Source organism: Mytilus californianus, unplaced genomic scaffold (assembly GCF_021869535.1).
Source record: "Mytilus californianus isolate M0D057914Y unplaced genomic scaffold, xbMytCali1.0.p SCAF_2, whole genome shotgun sequence".
In the NCBI taxonomy this organism is placed as follows: domain Eukaryota; kingdom Metazoa; phylum Mollusca; class Bivalvia; order Mytilida; family Mytilidae; genus Mytilus; species Mytilus californianus.
Window position 1 is genome coordinate 79847398 of NW_026262668.1, and position 18577 is coordinate 79865974.

Genomic DNA, 18577 nt, shown 5'->3' on the forward strand with positions numbered 1-18577 from the left:
AGCTTGAATGTTGTGTCCATACTTGCCCCAACTGTTCAGGGTTCGACCTCTGTGGTCGTATCAAGCTGCGCCCCAGCGGAGCATTTTATTTGTCAATGCTCCCACACTTTATATTTTATTTTTACAGTCCTCCTCTGCTCATTGTCTTCTCATTTATACACTCAGGAAATACTAATGCCTAATTAAACTTAGATTAGGAGAGATACATGCACCTTATAGTAGGTGTTTGTAAAATATAAAATCATGCATAACATATTTCCAAATTATTTTTGATGTTATAATTAATATGTGAATTTATATTGTTAAGCCTTAAAATGGTTAATTTATATTTATATAACATTACTAGAAGGATTTGATTAAAATAAAACAATCGCTTTATTGTAGAACCATAATATTTAAGTTGTGTATACTATTGATTAACCAAGCATCAAGTATATGTTTATGGAAACATAAAGTGATTTATTAAAACTCACTAACAAATGATCAGGGCTCACACTACTTCAGAATCATAGGGAGAAGTGACTTCTCTTTTTGAAACTGAGAGGGAGAAGTGGTGAGATTTGAAAGAGAAGTGCTCGTTCGCTCGAGGTGCTACACTGTTTGGTTTTTACTATAATACAAAGGGCCATATGTATCTTATTTTTTTATATTGTTCAATTTGTACCTGGGAATACAATAAAAGTAACAGTTCAAATTCAATTATGATGTGAAGGATAAATCTTAAATTGATAATGAATCTAATGAACATTTTAGGGCAGAAATTTCATTTGTGATGTCACTCAGATGTCATAAACATGTGAAAATGGACATAATTGACCTAAAAATTGCCATTTTACCCATAGTTTTTGGACAAATAGATAAGAGTGAATCCTTACCTAAAAAGATATTTTACCCACATTAAAATCTGGATAAGACAACTTGAAGCAAAATATCTTTTAGAGAGAACTATTGGCTCATATCTAAAAATTAATGACAACATCTCAAAATGTGCCATTTGGCAGTTATGCAATAATTGAAAGATGTTTGAAGCCCAATGCAAATATTTCACATAAAAATTTTAAAAATCTGACAGTCTAATGTCTAATGAACATCTGAAACATGGTGATTTATAGATACTGCTTATTTTTAATTTTCAAATTCAAGGTGCCACAAGAGTGGCCTTATCATGTAAAAGATTAAATGCAAAATTCTGTGTGAATAATAGATGGTACTCTGTGATAGAATTCAGTCTTTTACAGCTCGCTGTTGGATGTGAATTGAGTTTCATAGAATGTGTTCTTTATAAAGTCCAAAAAAGCTGTAGAAAGACAGTTAATATTTTCATGATGAAGTCAACAAAAAATGACCAAGTTGTTCCAGAGAAAAATTTTGAAATGTATTTGAATTGTATAATAATTCCGGTTGTCTACTGTCAGAGCTTATCCTAAAATATTGTAGAAAAAAGGGTACAGAAGTACGATATTTGAGGGAATCAATGATAGGTTTTTATTTAAACAATATTATGAAAAAGTTATCATCTTCATATACAATTTTATGACATTCATGAATGCTATTAAAATGAAAATAAGAACTGTAAGAAATAAATATTTATCATATAAATGAAGGAATGAGTTACAGAAAAAATAAAATTTTGTAAATTTAATATATATATGATATATCTGAAGTACAAATGGTAAGATTTAATCACTTATTGATATAAATATATTATTGTATTTTTATCAATTCATTATTCAGGGCAACAGAAAATTTGTGAATTGCATTTTATTTTTATTTTAAGATATGAAATAAAAAGATGTATCATTTTATGTTTTGTACTTTATCCTTCATTGGACAGATTAACCCTAAAAACCTGTTACTGTTGAAATACTTCAGTCTGGTTTATATTTCATAGCAATAGGTGATGCCAGTTTATTGAAGTTCAGTCAAGAGATGTTTACTTGGAAACATAGCTGGTCAGACTAAGATACTGTCACTTGAAACATGTTGTTTCTCCAAAGCAATTTTTGTCTCGCCTGCGAGAAGTTTTGTGATCTTAACTTTTCAGACAGACAATCCAACCATATTTGCGACTCAACATCTGGTGGTGGGCAAAAATATTAGCAAGCATCATATAAAATATCATTCAGGGCATTCAAACGATCTGAACTGGATCCAACTTGCTCAGATATAGTGATTCCTGTATATCAACTAACTTCTTTCATGGGGGTATAAATGTATAAAAAGTCATACAGCCAATAGATGCCCCCTGGACAGTACACTGACATGAAAGCAAAACACTTTTGAGTCTATTTTTGTAAACAAGAGTGCATACACTGGAATGTCTTGCCAGCTTAACTAATAACGATAGAATTGTATATTGAAAGTCTTAAAGATCATGGTCTTACCTCAAGTATTACATACATTAATATAATCAATGATCAATGGAAATGGAAATGAGGTCAAGGTCAAGGTCAGGTAAACTCTGCCCAAGGGACTTGTACACATTACAATAAATCTGCTACTAAGTTGTTGAAATCACAAAAACTTTAGATTTGCCTTTGAATGTTGAGGTTAAGGTCAGATAAACTCTACCAGAGAGACATGTACACCTTACTATCATTGTATTCACCAAATATTGTTTTGGTATCTGAGAATGGACCTGTCAAGAAAACTCAATTTTGACCAACCATAACAAGAGTGCATACGCTGAAATGTCTTGCCTGTTTTACTGACCATGAATGATTTTTTTAAACTACAAGTATCACATAAACTAAACATTATAAATGATCGATGACAATAATTTCAAGTTCAGATAAACCCTGGCAAACAGACATGCACACCTTACAATCATTCTTCGTACCAAATATAGTTTACCTTTTGCTTAAAGTATATAAAAAAAACAAACAAACTGTATGTTCACTGCAGGTGTTAATATGTCTTTTGATTGAGTTAAGCCATTTCAATTGATATTTTATAGTGTGTCTTTCTATGTTGTGATGTTACACTATTGTTTCAGATAAGGGTGAAGGTTTGGTACCATTAAAACGTTTAAACCCGCTGCAATTGTTTGCACCTGTCCTAAGTCAGGAATCCGATGTTCAGTAGTCGTTTGTTGATGTGGTTCATAAGTGTTTCTCGTTTCTCGTTTTTTATATAGATTAGACTGTTGGTTTTTCCGTTTGAATAGTTTTAAACTAGTAATTTTTGGGGCCCTTTATAGCTTGCTGTTCGGTGTGAGCCAAGGCTCCGTGTTGAAGACCGTACTTTGACCTATAATGGTTTACTTTTATAAATTTTGACTTGGATGGAGAGTTGTCTCATTGGCACTCACACCACATCTTCTTATATCTATGAAAACTAAATATTGACCAATGAACCATGGAAATGAAGCCAAGGTCATAAGATACATGACAGACAGACATGTACACTTTACAACCATTCATTGCACCAAATATAGTTGACCTATTGCTTAAAGTATCTGAGAAACAGAATTAACCAGGAAAACTTAACATTGACCAATGAATGCATAAAAATGAGGCCAAGATCAGATGAAGCATGTCAGACAGACATGTACACCTTACAATAATTCCATGCACCAAATATAATTGAGCTATTGCTTATACTAGTAATATCTAAAACAGACTTAACCAGGAAAACTAAATATTGACCAGTGATTCGAACCATGAAAATGATGCTAATTATTATTAATAAAGGTCAGTTGAACCCTGCAATACAGACATGTACACCTTACAATTACTTAAAGTATCAGAGAAAAGGACCAAACTACAGATACTTAAGACTAACCAATGAACCATGTAAATGAGGTCAAAGACATGTACACCTTTCAATCATTCCATACACCACATATAGTTGACCTAGTATCTGAGAAATTGACCTAATCTAGTAACTTTAACCTTGATCACTGATCCATGAAATAAGGTCGGGGTCAGGTGAACCCTGACTGATGGACATGTAGACATTGCAAGGAACCCAAATACCAAATATAGTTATCATATTACTCATAGTGAGAAATTCAAATGACAAAAAATTTGTAATTTTTTTTCTCAAGCAGTCGCTAAACCAGGAAAATGAGGTCAAGGACAACTAGACATCATTGAGATGGGAGCCATCTCTGTGGGCCCCGCTGTGAATAACGTGTGGTAAAAAATTTGTATCTTTACCATAGGACTTGACCTTTGACCTAGGAAGTTGTACATACATTATGACACACCCTCTGGTGTTGGTTAATATGCATGTCAAGTATAAACTTTTAAATCATAACGGTTCTCTAGATATAGAGCAGACAAAATCTTTACCATAGGACATGGGGTTGTCAAATGAAAACCAAAGTTTTTGACCTTGACCTTTGACCTAGGAAGTTGTACATACATGATGACACACCCTCTGGTGTTGGTTAATATACATGTCAAGTATAAAGTATGAAATCATAACGGTTCTCTAGATATAGAGCGGACACAAGTTGTTACGGACGGTTGGACAGACGGACTGACAGATGGACGCACAGACTGATCACTATAGGGCGACCCGCCATTCGGCAGGGCCCTAATAAACATATGACAGACGGAAACTTCATAACATAAGGTATCTTCATACAAGGTATGAAGCATCCAGGTGTTCTACCTTCTAAAATATAAAACTTTTAACAAAAAGTTATACAGCCGCTGCTGCATTGTGATCCCTATGTCTCACATTCTGCGACTTTCATGACAGGTGAGACAAAAAATGGTATTAAGATCAGATGCAGTCAGAATCATGCTAGACCAACATGTTCACATTACAATCCTTCTGTACAGCAAATAAAATTGATCCAATGCTATAAGTAATGTGGATTCATTATTATTCGTTGTATACCAATTTTCATGGATTTTCTGGGTGTAGGTAAACCTTGAATTTAAATGTCCAATGAAGTACAAAGTTTCTATAGGATTGTTTGCAGACTTTAGCAAAACCAAGAAATCAAATATTCATGGTAATGAAAAAATTTCCCAATCCCCGAAAATTGGTATCCACAGTACTGTCAATTCAGAAATTTTGGGATGCATTTTCGTCTGGTCTGCAATGAAAAGTGCAAAATGTGAGAAATAGGGATTACAATATGGCAGCGGCATAATCTATTACTACTATTTGTATAAAGCTTTATATTTCAGAAGGTAGAAGACCTGGAGGCTTCATATCTAGTATATGAAGTTTCAGTCTGTCATATGTCCATCGTCTTCGACCTTTTTTTCATGCTTGACAATTTCTAGTTTTTTTGACATGTGAATTTATCACTCATTATGAATACATGTCAGTCTGGCAGGTTTTAATATGACCTTGACCTCTATTCATGATTTATTTGTGAATGTTAAGTTTCAGTAGTTAGGTTTTTTTGTGTTTTGGTCTGTTTTTCTAATATTATTAGCAATAGGTCAACTATATTTGGTGTGTGTAATGATTGTAAGGTGAATTGTCCATCTGGTTTGGTTTACCTGAATTTGACCTCATTTTCTTGGGTCATTGATAAATCTTTAGTTTATGTGATACTTGTAGTTAAACTTTATCTTTAGGACTATCATTATAAAATCAATCATAGTTAGTCAAGCAGGTGAGACATTTCAGTGTGTACACTCTTGTTTAATTTGATTGTTGAGCAATGGACAGAATTGCTTGATTAACAAGGAGAATTCAGGAAATGCTTCATACAATAATGCTTTCTAAATTTAGAATGGAGTTCTTATTTTTGCAAAACATATCCAGTCACAATTTTGGAATAACAAAAGCATCCCTAAAATTTCTGAACTTTATCTGAGTAACAGACTTGTCACAAAAAAAAAAACTTTTAATCAAATGACCATGAAAATGAGATCAAGCTTAGATGAAACATGCAAAACTATAAAATGTACAACTATTTTATATACAAAAAAACTTAATGCCCCCACCGCTACGGAGGGGGCATAAAAATAATTGACCTAAAGTCAAAGTAAGGTGAACCCTATCTAATGAACATTTGTTCATTGCAATGATTCAATATATCCCAGTTTTCCTAGCACTCATAATAACTGAAAAATTCACATTAAAAAAAGTTGTTTTTTTTGCATTCACTAAGCCATGAAATTGAGGTTAAAGACAATGGACATATGCGAGATATGAAACTTCAGACCTTATGGCATCTGCCTTTTAGATAGGAATTATCACAGTCCTATACTGTCTGAAATATAATGTTTTATGCAAAAAGTTAAAGCCATTGCCACTGCATCCCAATAACACCAGATACCTGAATTAGAAAGTTCAATAGAGTGAAATATACTAAGTTTATAAAGCAGGCATAGTTATTCCCCATTTCCATTCTCAATTTTATAGTTATAACTACATGTATGACAGCTCTGCAAATAAAGCTTCCATTTTCATTTCATGGTAGACAGTTGTTGCCAAGTATACTGTAGTTGACTTTCAGAAATGGTGAATCCTGCAATTTTTCTTATAGAAAAACTTATTAAATAGGCTACATTACCTTTGCTTATCAATGAAATTTTTCTGTGGATACAAACTGCTACTCCTACCATTTACATTATAACCAAATTTTCATAATAACAACTCAATTTAACACTGGTAAGATCTTTGAACATTGGTTTTATTGGTACTTACATTGATTTTGTTTTTGATAAATTAAAACACAACTAAATATGTATTGCAATACTCTTATGAAAACTTATGGTCCTAAATCCTGTTGATATTATGTACTTATATATATTTTTGCTTGCAATAGGTCATGCTTTTCCCAGACTGTTTATATCTTTACAGTATACCTGTTGGATGTGTAATGATTGATACTTTAGTTTGGGAAACTGATTTATCTAATTTAATAGCTGTTATTGGCTTTGAACTAGATTTAAGTAGCTGTGAGTACTCTTAGATAGGTACTTTCTATATGTTAGTTGTTTTCTACATCCTGCTCATCAAATGAGTCAAGAAATTTCCAACTTAATCTACAGTTTGTTCTTATGTTATGCTGTTACATCATTGTCCCGTGTAAGGGATGGTTGAGTGCTCACAAACACTTTTAACCCCACCAAATTCTATATGTGCCTGTCCCAAATTAGGAGCCTGTAATTCAGTGGTTGTCCTTGGTTGCAGTCTGTCATATTTGTTTTTCTTTTATTACTTTATCATAAATCAGGTTGTTGGTTTCTTTGTTTGGATTGTTTCACATTTTTGTCATGTCAGGACCTTTTAAAGCTGTCTATACTGTATGGGTTTTGTTCAATTGTTGAATGACATACTGTAAATTATAGTTTCTTAAATCAGCTCCATTTTTACGTTGTTTGATAGCTGTCTCATTGGTAATCATATCACATCTCCTAATCCTAATCTTATCTGGCGACATGGGCAGCTCTGGAATTTTGTCAACATAAAACATTCACTTGTCACTAAACTGTACAGCTTTATTGTCAATGTTTTATTTATCAAAATTTTATTCTCAATAAGCTGTTCATGTGAAAATTGTCCAAAGATATTCTTTCTTTGTTAAAACCTAACATAAAACATGTAAAACATAAAATAAAAACAATTTTTGGCTTCTTGTCCATGTTCCTATTTTATACACTTTGAACTTGTTCTCCTCTTATATAACAATAAAATGTCATGTATCCATAATGATAATAATATCCATCAAATGTTCATGGTGCTCCATTTTCTCTTGGTGATGCTGATGGTGATCGACTGTACGAACGTGATCTGTAAAAAAAACCCAATATAATCATCAATAAAGGCTACAGTAAAAACCTGACATTATCAGTGCAGTACTAATTTTTTTATTTGGTCTTTGGTTTTGTAAAATTTTAGTTAAAGTATTTTCCCCCTATGTTCTATTTTTAGCAACATCAGCTATGTCTGTTGATCCATCAAATCCCCAGATACAATTTTTAAACTAGCTACCCTAAGGAACATTTAGGTAAAGTTTGGTAACATTTGGCCCAGTAGTTTCAGAGGAGATATTTTAAATAGTTCATATGACAATGACGGAAGACGACAACAGACGCCAAGTGATGGCTAAAGCTCACCTGGCCTAAAAAAATATTTGTAATCAAATGTAGTAATCTTTAATTTTCCAACTGACAACAGAAATCATCAAACATAAGTTGAAATAAATTGAAAATCATTTCTGAATGAAATCTAGATGCTGTAAATCATCAAACTAACAAATTAACTAAACAAACCTGTCTCGACTTCTCTGTCTGTCATATGACCTGCTTTTTGACCTACTATATGATCTCCTGTAAAAAGTAGATGACAACAGTAAATAGACTATAAATAAAGTTCTAAAGATTCTTTGTTTGTTTACTGCATTGAAAGTAAATGAGGAATGTGTCCATGGGACACAGATGATGCCCCCACTTGCATATAATGTTATAAAGGGATATAACTCAAGAACTGTAAAAGTGATGCTTCCCAAATTTGTACTTGATCTGAGTTTTGTGGTAATAAGCATTGTGTATAGGTTTCATAACATTTGGTTGAGGCAAACTAAAGTAAGAGAACGGAAACGAATTTTATTTTTCCATTTTTAATTTTGTAGAGGGGCATAACTCTAGAACAGCAAAAGTAACGCCACCAAAATTCAAACTTGATCTGTGTTTTGTGGTAATTAGCATTGTGTATAAGTTTCATAACATTTGGTTGAGGCAAACTAAAGTAAGAGAATGGAAACGAAAAAGTCAGCATTTTTTTCCATTTGTAGAGGGGCATAACTCTAGAACGATAAAAGTGACACCACCAAAATTCAAACTTGATCTATGTTTTGTGGTTATAAGCATTGTGTATAAGTTTCATAATATTTGGTTGAGGCAAACTAAAGTAAGAGAATGGAAACGAAAAAGTCAGCATTTTTTTTCCATTTGTAGAGGGGCATAACTCTAGAACGATAAAAGTGACGCCACCAAAATTCAAACTTGATCTGTGTTTTGTGGTTATAAGCATTGTGTATAAGTTTCATAATATTTGGTTGAGGCAAACTAAAGTTAAAGAACGGAAACAATTTTTCCATTTATAAAGGGGCATAACTCTAAAACGTTAAAAGTGACGCCACCAAAATTCAAACCTGATCTGTGTTTTGTGGTAATAAGCATTGTGTATAAGTTTCATAACATTTGATTGAGGCAAACTGAAGTAAGAGAACGGAAACAAAAAATTTAGCAATTTTTCCATTTATAAAGGGGCATAACTCTAGAACGGTTAAAGTGATGCCACCAAAATTCAAATTTGATCTGTGTTTTGTGGTAATAAGCATTGTGTATAAATTTCATAACATTTGGTTGAAGCAAACTAAAGTTAGAGAACGGACACCAATTTTGGGACGGACCTACAAATGGACAAGGGTAAAACTTAATGCCCCCTCCGCTACAGCGGGGGCATAAAAATTAGCAAAGAAATATAAATCTGACTTGCATAGTCAAGATCACCCATCATGCTTATGAAGTTACTGTGATGTCATAAGTATTTATTTCACATCTCTCATATGCGCCATGAATCAGCAGTACATCTGAATAAAAAAAAAGTGTGCTTTGTTTGGACAGTGTCCAACACATGAATGAAGTCATCTGAAACCTTGACCTTACAGGTGGACATTCTAATCTTGATTTATTATATAACCTATGATTGTGAGCAGTACATTTTAAAGAAACTATTGACACAATTTTTACATGGCTTGACTAGAAGAAACTGTCTTGTATGTGACCTACATTTGAGACCTTGACCTTACCGATTTACACTTAAATCTTGTTCATTTATATACACTGGTGGCATTCCAAAATTAACATTCAGCAAAGTGCAGCTGCAATTTATCTAAAATATGTTTATCAGTGTTCTTCCATTTTTGGAATTCTTTCATGATGTTCATTTGAACTTTCTTTTCAATGCATCTCATTTTTTACCCGCATTTGATATAAGGATGAAGTAAGGTTAAGTGAATTTATAAAGTATCGATATTTAAAGCAAGATACCTTCTGTAACTTCTGCTCCTTGACCTCCTGTAAATTAAAAAAAAAAAAAATTTAGGTCAGGAATCAGTTCGTAATTGCCTGCATTGCCCTATAAAGTATACATATATATAATCCTAGTACAATGCAGTAAATTTGTTTTTTTTTATATCCAGTTTGATGAAAAGGACCAATATGGCTGTTATCTAATATAAAAACAAGAAGATGTGGTATTATACATCATATACTTTTTTTATAAAAATATAACGAGTAGGACAGGCAAATTGTTGAAGAAAGAGAATCTGGACCTACTACAACTTTCTAGATGAAGCTTTATATAATGTTCTTTCCCAGTACATTTGAATACATAACTGATTTTGCTGTGTGTACATCTTCATTCTTAATGTCTTTTAAAAGGAACATAAAAATCATGCACAAAGAAACATAAACAGAATTCATAGTCATTCTGTATATAAATTTCATTTCAGGAGAAGTTATTAGCTCACTTTTTCAGTCCCTTGAATTGAATAATAAAAATCAAAAAATTAATATAAATCTATCATATTACATCAATCAGATGTTCTCAAGATATTAATAGCTTGTCAGATATCAGTATTTATATTTTTAAATCTTGTCTTTCATATTTCCTTTAAGAATTCAAACTTCTTCCATTTAGTGAAAATCTACAAAATCTTCCAAAATAGCCTCATTTGAGATCTTTTCGCTAATATTTAGATAAAAGCCAAGGCTAAAACCAAAAACTTTATAAAATGATCATTTATCTATAAAGTTAACATAATTTTGAAAGGCTTGAATAATTTTACTATTTTTCGATTTCAGGGGCCATAAAATGACTCATCATACCTCCTCCTTCCTTCTAAGATGCAACATATAGACAAATTTTCGACACTTAAAAAAAATCATTTTTGGAATAATATATATAAATCTCTTACCTTCTATCATAAGACCTTGATCTTGATCTTCTGCAAATAAAATAATTAGGCATGTAAAAAATGTACTGTATACTGTATGTTTTGGTTCAAGAATGAATTTCTGCATGGATGAACATTTATATTTAATTCTATCCATTTTACATTATTTTTTATTACAGATTTAATTTTATTGAATTTAATGATTCACAAATGTTTTAATGCCAGCATACTTACTAGCTATCTAATACAGAAATATGTACAGAGCTATTAACATTGATATTTCATGTTGTGTCTTTAGATTCTCCAGATTTTAGTATTGTATATTTAATTTAATTTTCAGTGCAAATTTAAGTATTTTCTGTATAATCAAAACCTAGAACTGTGCAGAACAGTAATATGACATCCTGAATTAAAATACAGACAAAATAAGAAAATATCCCAGAATTGTAACCAATGTTTTCCCAAGTATAGTTAAATAGCAATATGTTTTCCTTCAAATTATAATACATTCTATTTTTATTGTGTGTGCAGTTAAAACTGGTTTAACCCCACAGTTTGTGTCTGTATCAAGTCAAGCTATCTAGACCATGTGTTGTTTGTCTTTCCATGTTTATTTGTGAGTTGGGATTAGCTGGTTTATGTCGATGGTTCTACTGTCTAGTATTTTTGGACATTCCTGTTATCCATTTTTATGTGTTATTACATATTAGTGTTAAACATTTCTGTGTTATGATGAAAAACATGTACCTTCTGTCTGGTGTTCTGGATCTTGTTCGTGACCTTCGTGATCTGAAATAATTTTTAATCAGTACAAATAATTGTGTAATATGCATAATGCTTAGTATTCTAACTTAGTTTCTAAGGTTATCAAAAATGAGAATACCTGACTTCTCATGATGTTACTGTCAATGGGTTCAGACTTATATCTAAACTTGTTTTATATAACAAACAAAAATTAAGTTTTCACTTTACATTAACTTCCTCCAACTGTATTAATACAACTTAATTGCATTTAAGAGGAAATGAATTATGCAGATGTCTAAAGATTTGCCTGCCTGTAACCTTTTTAAAAGAATTAAATTTGTTAATTTTACTATGGGACATGTACAGACACTGATTATTTAGGGCTACCAAAAGCTGCTATAATCATTACTCCAGTGTACAACAGTACAGACATCTTTACTAGTGTTTGTTACTGACAGTCTTCAGTGTACACCTACCTCCTTGGTGACCGTGACCTTGATCTGTATCTACAAACATATATATAAATACAATTTATCAAGCACCACTTCTAATCAAAGTCAAAATCTCATTTCAAAATGAATATCTACTAACCATAACAAGTTAATCAGTAAATAATTACTTTAACAAAGTTAAATCTGAGCTTAATACTTTTAGTAGTTTAATATAAGAACTTACTAATTAATAAACAGAGACGTGGGGTATAAATCAATGGTATAGCAACCCAAATAACACCAAAAAAATATAGCAACTCAAATAACATCAAAAAAATACTAAAGATATTTTCTTAGTATGTGTATTCTTCAAGCTGCTGTCAGTGATGCAAGATAATAACATTAACAATAATTTTGAAGAGAGATTTGCATTCAGTTACAAGTAAAACGATGATTTAGGAAATAACTTTTAAGATACCGGTATACCTTTTTGGGCTTCTACTGTGTGATCTATATGACCTCCTTCTATCGTGATCATCATAACGGGATCCATGGTATGGTCTTCTATCTTTTGTTCTCATCTGACCTGGTGCTATAATAATCAGATATATAGGTAAACTAACCAGGGTATCAAACTTTAAAGTGGACATAGCAACCTGTTTATCTTTTAGTGGATAACAAAATAATATTTTTCACTTCTATATAATAATAAAGTAAATAACAAAGGTGACATATTCACTTTAAACTAAATGTGAAACAACCAATAATGAAAATGACATAGATTACCACTAAAATGACCTCCTCCCAATGATTTTTTAGACCAAAAACAGCTGTATAACTATCATCATCAAAGAAAATTTAACGTTCATAAATGACCAAAGGAAAAGCAGTCATGGTCAGACATAAATGTTCATCTTATAACTGTTCCAGTTCTAACAATTGTTTGGCTTACAAATATTGGCTTTGAGAGCATCCCTGATGGAGGTAATTCAAGAAAAGCTCTTCGGATGCATGAAATTTTTAAAGTGTTGCTTTAATTTTTTACAAGATTCTATTGACTAAAAATAATTTATCTGTTACTTGTAGTCAGTGAGAAACTATCCGACCTAAAGGAAAAGAAAAAAACACTCAAATCACCAAATTCTTAAATGTGCCATCCTGGCAAAATGACTTTCTTAAATGAATACATGAATAGTGCCATCCAAGTTGGCAAATTAAGCTTCATGAAATTTTAACTCAACAAATTGTTCTTTTAAATTTATAACATCAATAGAAAGATATTCCCTTTAATGTTGAAAATGAAGAGGTTTGATTTTGATTACCATATTAAGTTGAACTTACATTTTCTATCTCCCCTAGCAAATTCTATCTCTAATTCTCTGCCCTGATATCTTGTTCTGTCCAAGTGATAAAGTGCATCATCAGCATCTCTAGGATCTTCAAACGTCACACTTGTTAAGGATTATGCGTATTAAAACAGCATGCAAATGTGTGCAACATTCAATGAAAGAATTTCATTTCTAAATATCTGAACTATAAATTTCCTTAATCATTTCATAAACTTAACATATTTTCCATAATTTACAAAAATGTTTTCAATATATTTTTATCATGTTTGTTTTTTATATATTGATGCACGTCAAAAAATAAATATCACTCATAAAGATTTTATTATAACATAATCAGACAATTGATTTTGAAGTGCATGGTGCATAGAATCTGCTCCATTTTACTCTCACTTCTTTTCATTTAAACACAAGAAACAGTTACCATAGCTTTAAACACAAATGACATCTTTTAAAATTATATATAGTTTTTTGGTTTGTTTTTTTAGATAGGATCCTCTTTAGATTTATGTAACATAAGTATTAGTTTAAAGACATGTATGATCAGCATCTTGAAAGCAAACATTGTTTTGTCCTAAAAGTTAGCACCATTACTTATGCTTTATTTATTCTTTTCTGTTAGATCTTTTGAGTATAACCCACAAGCAACTATCTTTATCTTTGCCTTTATTGCACAACAGTAAAAACATGCCAAGTCTTGCATCTTTGTCTTTATTACATTCGCTGATATTTCTGTCTTTCGATGTTCTTTTTACTTTACTTTTTTGCCTGTGTCTTTTATCTTTGTCTTTTAGAAATCTTTTTCATTCAATTTAGTTTGCCAAGTTTGATGTAAAGCCTTTTATCTGTTTCTTTAATACTATATAATCTTTATCTTTGTGCTTTCATAAAATTTGCTCTTTAGACTATATCTCTTTTGCATTAAACGGTGACAATTCTTTGTCTTTTTTCTACCCCTGACTTGCAGTCTGAGAAAAAAGAAAAGCACAATATTAGACACACATGTAGGGGGACTATTCATTGTCTATTGCATGCAGTGTTCTTAATATTCTTCTTAAAGATGCTGCAATATATATATATATACTTATCCTAAGCATGAATAAAGTTATATTTATTTTCACAGCTACAAATAGTGGACTTGTTTTTTATAAGCCATTGTCATTATACTGAAGTTTGCCCCCAAACTATCTCATAGACTTTACTAGTATGACAATTAATATAAAAAGAAGATGTGGCATGATTGCCAATTAGAAAACTTCAGAAATACAATAAGAAAAATACTCTAAGACTACTAAGTTTGTATATATATTTTGCAATCTTTCACATTTTATCAATAAAATAGAAAGATTACCAAAGTTTTCAAAAGTATGTTTTTTATGAAATGCACATTTTTATTATAATTATGGGTAATACATTTTGCACATCTTTTTAATGAAAGGATATTGAATATATGCAAATCCTCTAGGTAGCCTAGAATGATAGTCTAACGGTATATAAACATCTTTCAATGGTCCATATTTACCAAACATTGCTCTCATTTCATCTTCCCTAAATTAACATAAACAATACATTGTAAACTAACTCGCAAAAATTCTAAAAAAAAACAACTTAAAAAAAAACTTGGCCCAAGCATTTAACAAACACTTACATGTAAATTCAGCTGAAAATGTTTTTAAAATCACAAAAAAATAAAGGAAAGAGTACAATTTAACCACACTGGCAGCTGCATATCATCCTTTAACATAATCGTTCCTTTTCAATCTTATACTGAGTTAAGTTTTTCTTTTTTGGCAAATTTTTTTGATTGTAAATACAAGGCCTAATTCATAAATTAAGAATTAATGATATAGTACACATATTCTATAGTAAAACTAAGCCATTCAAGTATATAATAAAATGCTCCACTGGGTGCAGCTTGATACGACTTCAGAGGTCGAACCCTGAACAGTTGGGGCAAGTATGGACACAACATTCAAGCTTGATACAGCACTGAATTTGGATTGTGATTAAATATTTGACACAGCATAGGTTTCTGACACAGAATGAATGTGGTCTAAGAACTTAAATTTTTTTTAATTTACCTATTCAAACCATATCATTATTATTTGCTTTTATATATAAATCAGAAATAACCCATTTAAAATGGAAAATTTTAAAGAAAAAAAAAAGGAAAAAAAATCCCCCCCCCCCCAATTTTTAGAACCCCCTTATGATTCATCACCCCAAACTCAATCCCAGCCTTCCCTTTGTGGTATGGTACCTTGCAGTACAATTTCAGAGAGAACCATACACTTGAACACAAGTTATTGTCTGGAAACTAGAAAAATGCTTGTTTTTTGGCCCTTTTTTTTGCCCCATATTCCTAAACATTTAGGGCAATTACCCCCAAACTCAAACCCAGCTTTCCCTTTGTGATATGGAAACCTTGTAGTACAATTTCATAAAGATCCATACACTTACACACGTTATTGTCCTGAAACTAGAAAAATGCTTGTTTTTTGCCCCTTTTTGGTCCCTAATTCCTAAAATTTTGAGGCAATTACCCCCAAAATCAATCCCAGCCTTCCCTTTGTGGTATGGTACCTTGCAGTACAATTTCAGAGAGATCCATACACTTGAACACAAGTTATTGTCTGGAAACTAGAAAAATGCTTATTTTTGGCCCCTTATTCCTAAACGTTTTGGGCAATTACCCCCAAACTCAATTCCAGCTTTCCGTTTGTGATATGGTACCTTGTAGTACAATTTCAGAAAGATCCATAGACTTACACACAAGTTATTGTCATGAAACTAGAAAAATGCTTTTTTTTTGCCCCTTTTTTGGCCCCTAATTCCTAAAATTTTGAGGCAATTACCCCCAAAATCAATCCAAGCATTCCCTTTGTGATATGGAACCTTGCAGTACAATTTCAGAGAGATCCATACACTTGAACACAAGTTATTGTCTGGAAACTAGAAAAATGCTTTTTTTGGCCCCTTATTCCTAAAAGTTTTGGGCAATTACCCCCAAACTCAATTCCAGCTTTCCCTTTGTGATATGGAACCTTGTAGTACAATTTCAGAAAGATCCATAGACTTACACACAAGTTATTGTCATGAATCTAGAAAAATGCTTGTTTTTTTTACCCTTTTTTGGCCCCTAATTCCTAAAATTTTGAGGCAATTACCCCCAAAATCAATCCAAGCATTCCCTTTGTGGTATGGTACCTTGCAGTACAATTTCCCTTTGTGATATGGAACCTTGTGGTACAATGTCAGAGAGATCCATACACTAACACACAAGTTATGTCTGGAAGTTACAAAAATGCTTATTTTTGGCCCCTAATTCCTTAACTGTTGGTACCATAACCCCAAAATCAATCCCAACCTTCCTTTTGTGGTATTGAACCTTATGGTAAAATTTCATAGAGATCCATTTATTTAAACTGAAGTTAGAGTGCGAAAACCAATGTGTCTTCGGACAACAACGACGATGACGACGCCAACGTCATACCAATATACGACCGCAAAATTTTTTTGCGGTCGTATAAAAATAGCATCTCTTTTGTTAAGTTAGAAGTATCAACTCAAACCAGAGCCAATTATGTCTATAGCACCATTCCCTACATCTTAAAAAATTCAAGAAAGTAAATACTAAAGGGCATGATTAGGGATCCTTCCACACACAAAATTCTCATAGAAATTTGAGCCAGAAAGGACATTTTTTTATTTTGCTTTTTGTCATCAGACATTTTTTTCTTGTCACAGTGTGATATAAAAAATTATAGGAACTATCCCAATGTGTTATATTGCAATGGTGGGCAAATAGCAATACATGTAATCTGCCTCTTATCTTCTGAAGCAAGACAACTTGCTCCAGACCTAATCAATCCAATTTTCCACCAAAATTAAACTTCTTTTCATCAGTGGGTCGAGTTAGCAGGTTTTTTTTCAGCAAGATTGAATTCTTTTTCATTAATGGGGCGACTTCGCAGGTCATTTTAAAATACCTTTCATCAGTGGGGCGAGTTGGTTAACTATGACTGGAGTGAGTATGTGAGCCATAAAAGTGTCCTGGACACTTTTTCACAGAAAAGGTATTTAAATGTGTCTGATGCTGTGAAAAAGTGTCCATTTAATCAGACATAATTTCATGATAAAACTATTAAATTCTGTCCTGTTAAGGTTGATGTTTGAATAAAACACTTTTTCACAGTAAAAATTGTCCTTTAAAGGGAGATAATAAAAAGTCACTGAAATGTTTTCTATATTTAATTTCCTATTACTAATACAAACCAATTAAGAACCAGTTATAATTTTATCTAAACAATGGTGATGATCATATTTTGTATGAATTCAATACTCCAGTTTAGACGTCATGTTTTAATAGAGACAAAACCCCCATGCTAATTTAAAAACTTCAATCCAACTGAAGCTATGTTATGATGCTATGTATACATTTTGTTGGTATCGAGAGTGGACACTTTTTCACTTGAAATACTGTCCTTCCTATGAAGGACACTTTTTCATATGAAATATTGTCCTTTCTTTGAAGGACACTTATTCACATCTGTGGACACGATTTCACAAGTAAATATCGTCCGGACAATATTTCATAATAACATTATGTCTGTGGACACAATCTACTGTGAAAAAGTGTCCGGTGGATATAATTATATAGCGGACAATATTTAATCCTACAAGTAGGTCTGTGCTACTTGGCAATGGGCAAGTTGGTTTAACATGACTGTGGAGAGTAATGCTGCAAGATTTGGCAACAGGGCTAATTTTGTGTGATTCTCTTTTCTTTTCAGACTAATAGATGTCAATTTCATTCTGTGTCTGTGACAACAAAATTTTACAGGAACGTCTGTGAGAGCAAGAAATGGCGGAAAAGTATAACACAGAGGGTAATGAGGCAATGGAAATTGATTGCAAGATTGGGCTGCTCTAAACTTAGTGTGCAGTAATTATGCGATTTCTAGTCGATTGGGCCAATGGATAAAAAATAACCTTGCTCCTTCGTTAACATTTCTAACATATAAAGATGTATTTGGAGGCCTTGAATAACGTGACATTTTGATGTAAATTTCCTAGTTTATATCTGCGCAAGCGTTCTTGAATCTGGTCTCTTGTGCTAAATTCTAGATATAAATCGGACGTAGTCTCAGCAAGGAAGCAGCTATATATTT

At 32.1% G+C, this 18577-nt stretch overlaps 1 protein-coding gene across 2 annotated transcripts; it reads right to left on the reverse strand.

Moving 5' to 3' along the window:
• Positions 1–7407: 7407 nt before the first annotated feature.
• LOC127728336 (serine/arginine-rich splicing factor 10-like) lies at positions 7408–18564 on the reverse strand. Of its 2 annotated transcripts, XM_052235686.1 has the most exons (10): positions 18399–18564; positions 14850–14954; positions 13402–13505; positions 12547–12652; positions 12106–12135; positions 11633–11674; positions 10907–10936; positions 9978–10004; positions 8196–8252; positions 7408–7713 (listed from the first exon to the last, which is right to left on the reverse strand). In XM_052235686.1, exons 1-10 carry the CDS (start codon positions 18461–18463, stop codon positions 7656–7658), a joined length of 624 nt encoding a protein of 207 aa, XP_052091646.1. In that variant the 5' UTR covers positions 18464–18564; the 3' UTR covers positions 7408–7655. The 2 variants fall into 2 exon arrangements, with proteins under 2 accessions (XP_052091646.1, XP_052091647.1); XM_052235687.1 differs by lacking the exon at positions 12106–12135.
• Positions 18565–18577: the final 13 nt, after the last annotated feature.

What these genes read in the sequence shown, in the direction of transcription:
- LOC127728336 (XM_052235686.1), bottom strand. Translation starts at nt 18,463, where the DNA reads ATGTCACGTTATTCAAGGCCTCCAAATACATCTTTATATGTTAGAAAT. An exon ending in AATGTTAACGAAGGAGCAAG is followed by an intron (nt 14,955 to 18,398) that starts GTTATTTTTTAT and finishes ATGTTAATTTAG; the next exon opens with GGAAGATGAAATGAGAGCAA. An exon ending in AGGAGCAGAAGTTACAGAAG is followed by an intron (nt 8,253 to 9,977) that starts GTATCTTGCTTT and finishes TACTTTTTACAG; the next exon opens with GAGATCATATAGTAGGTCAA.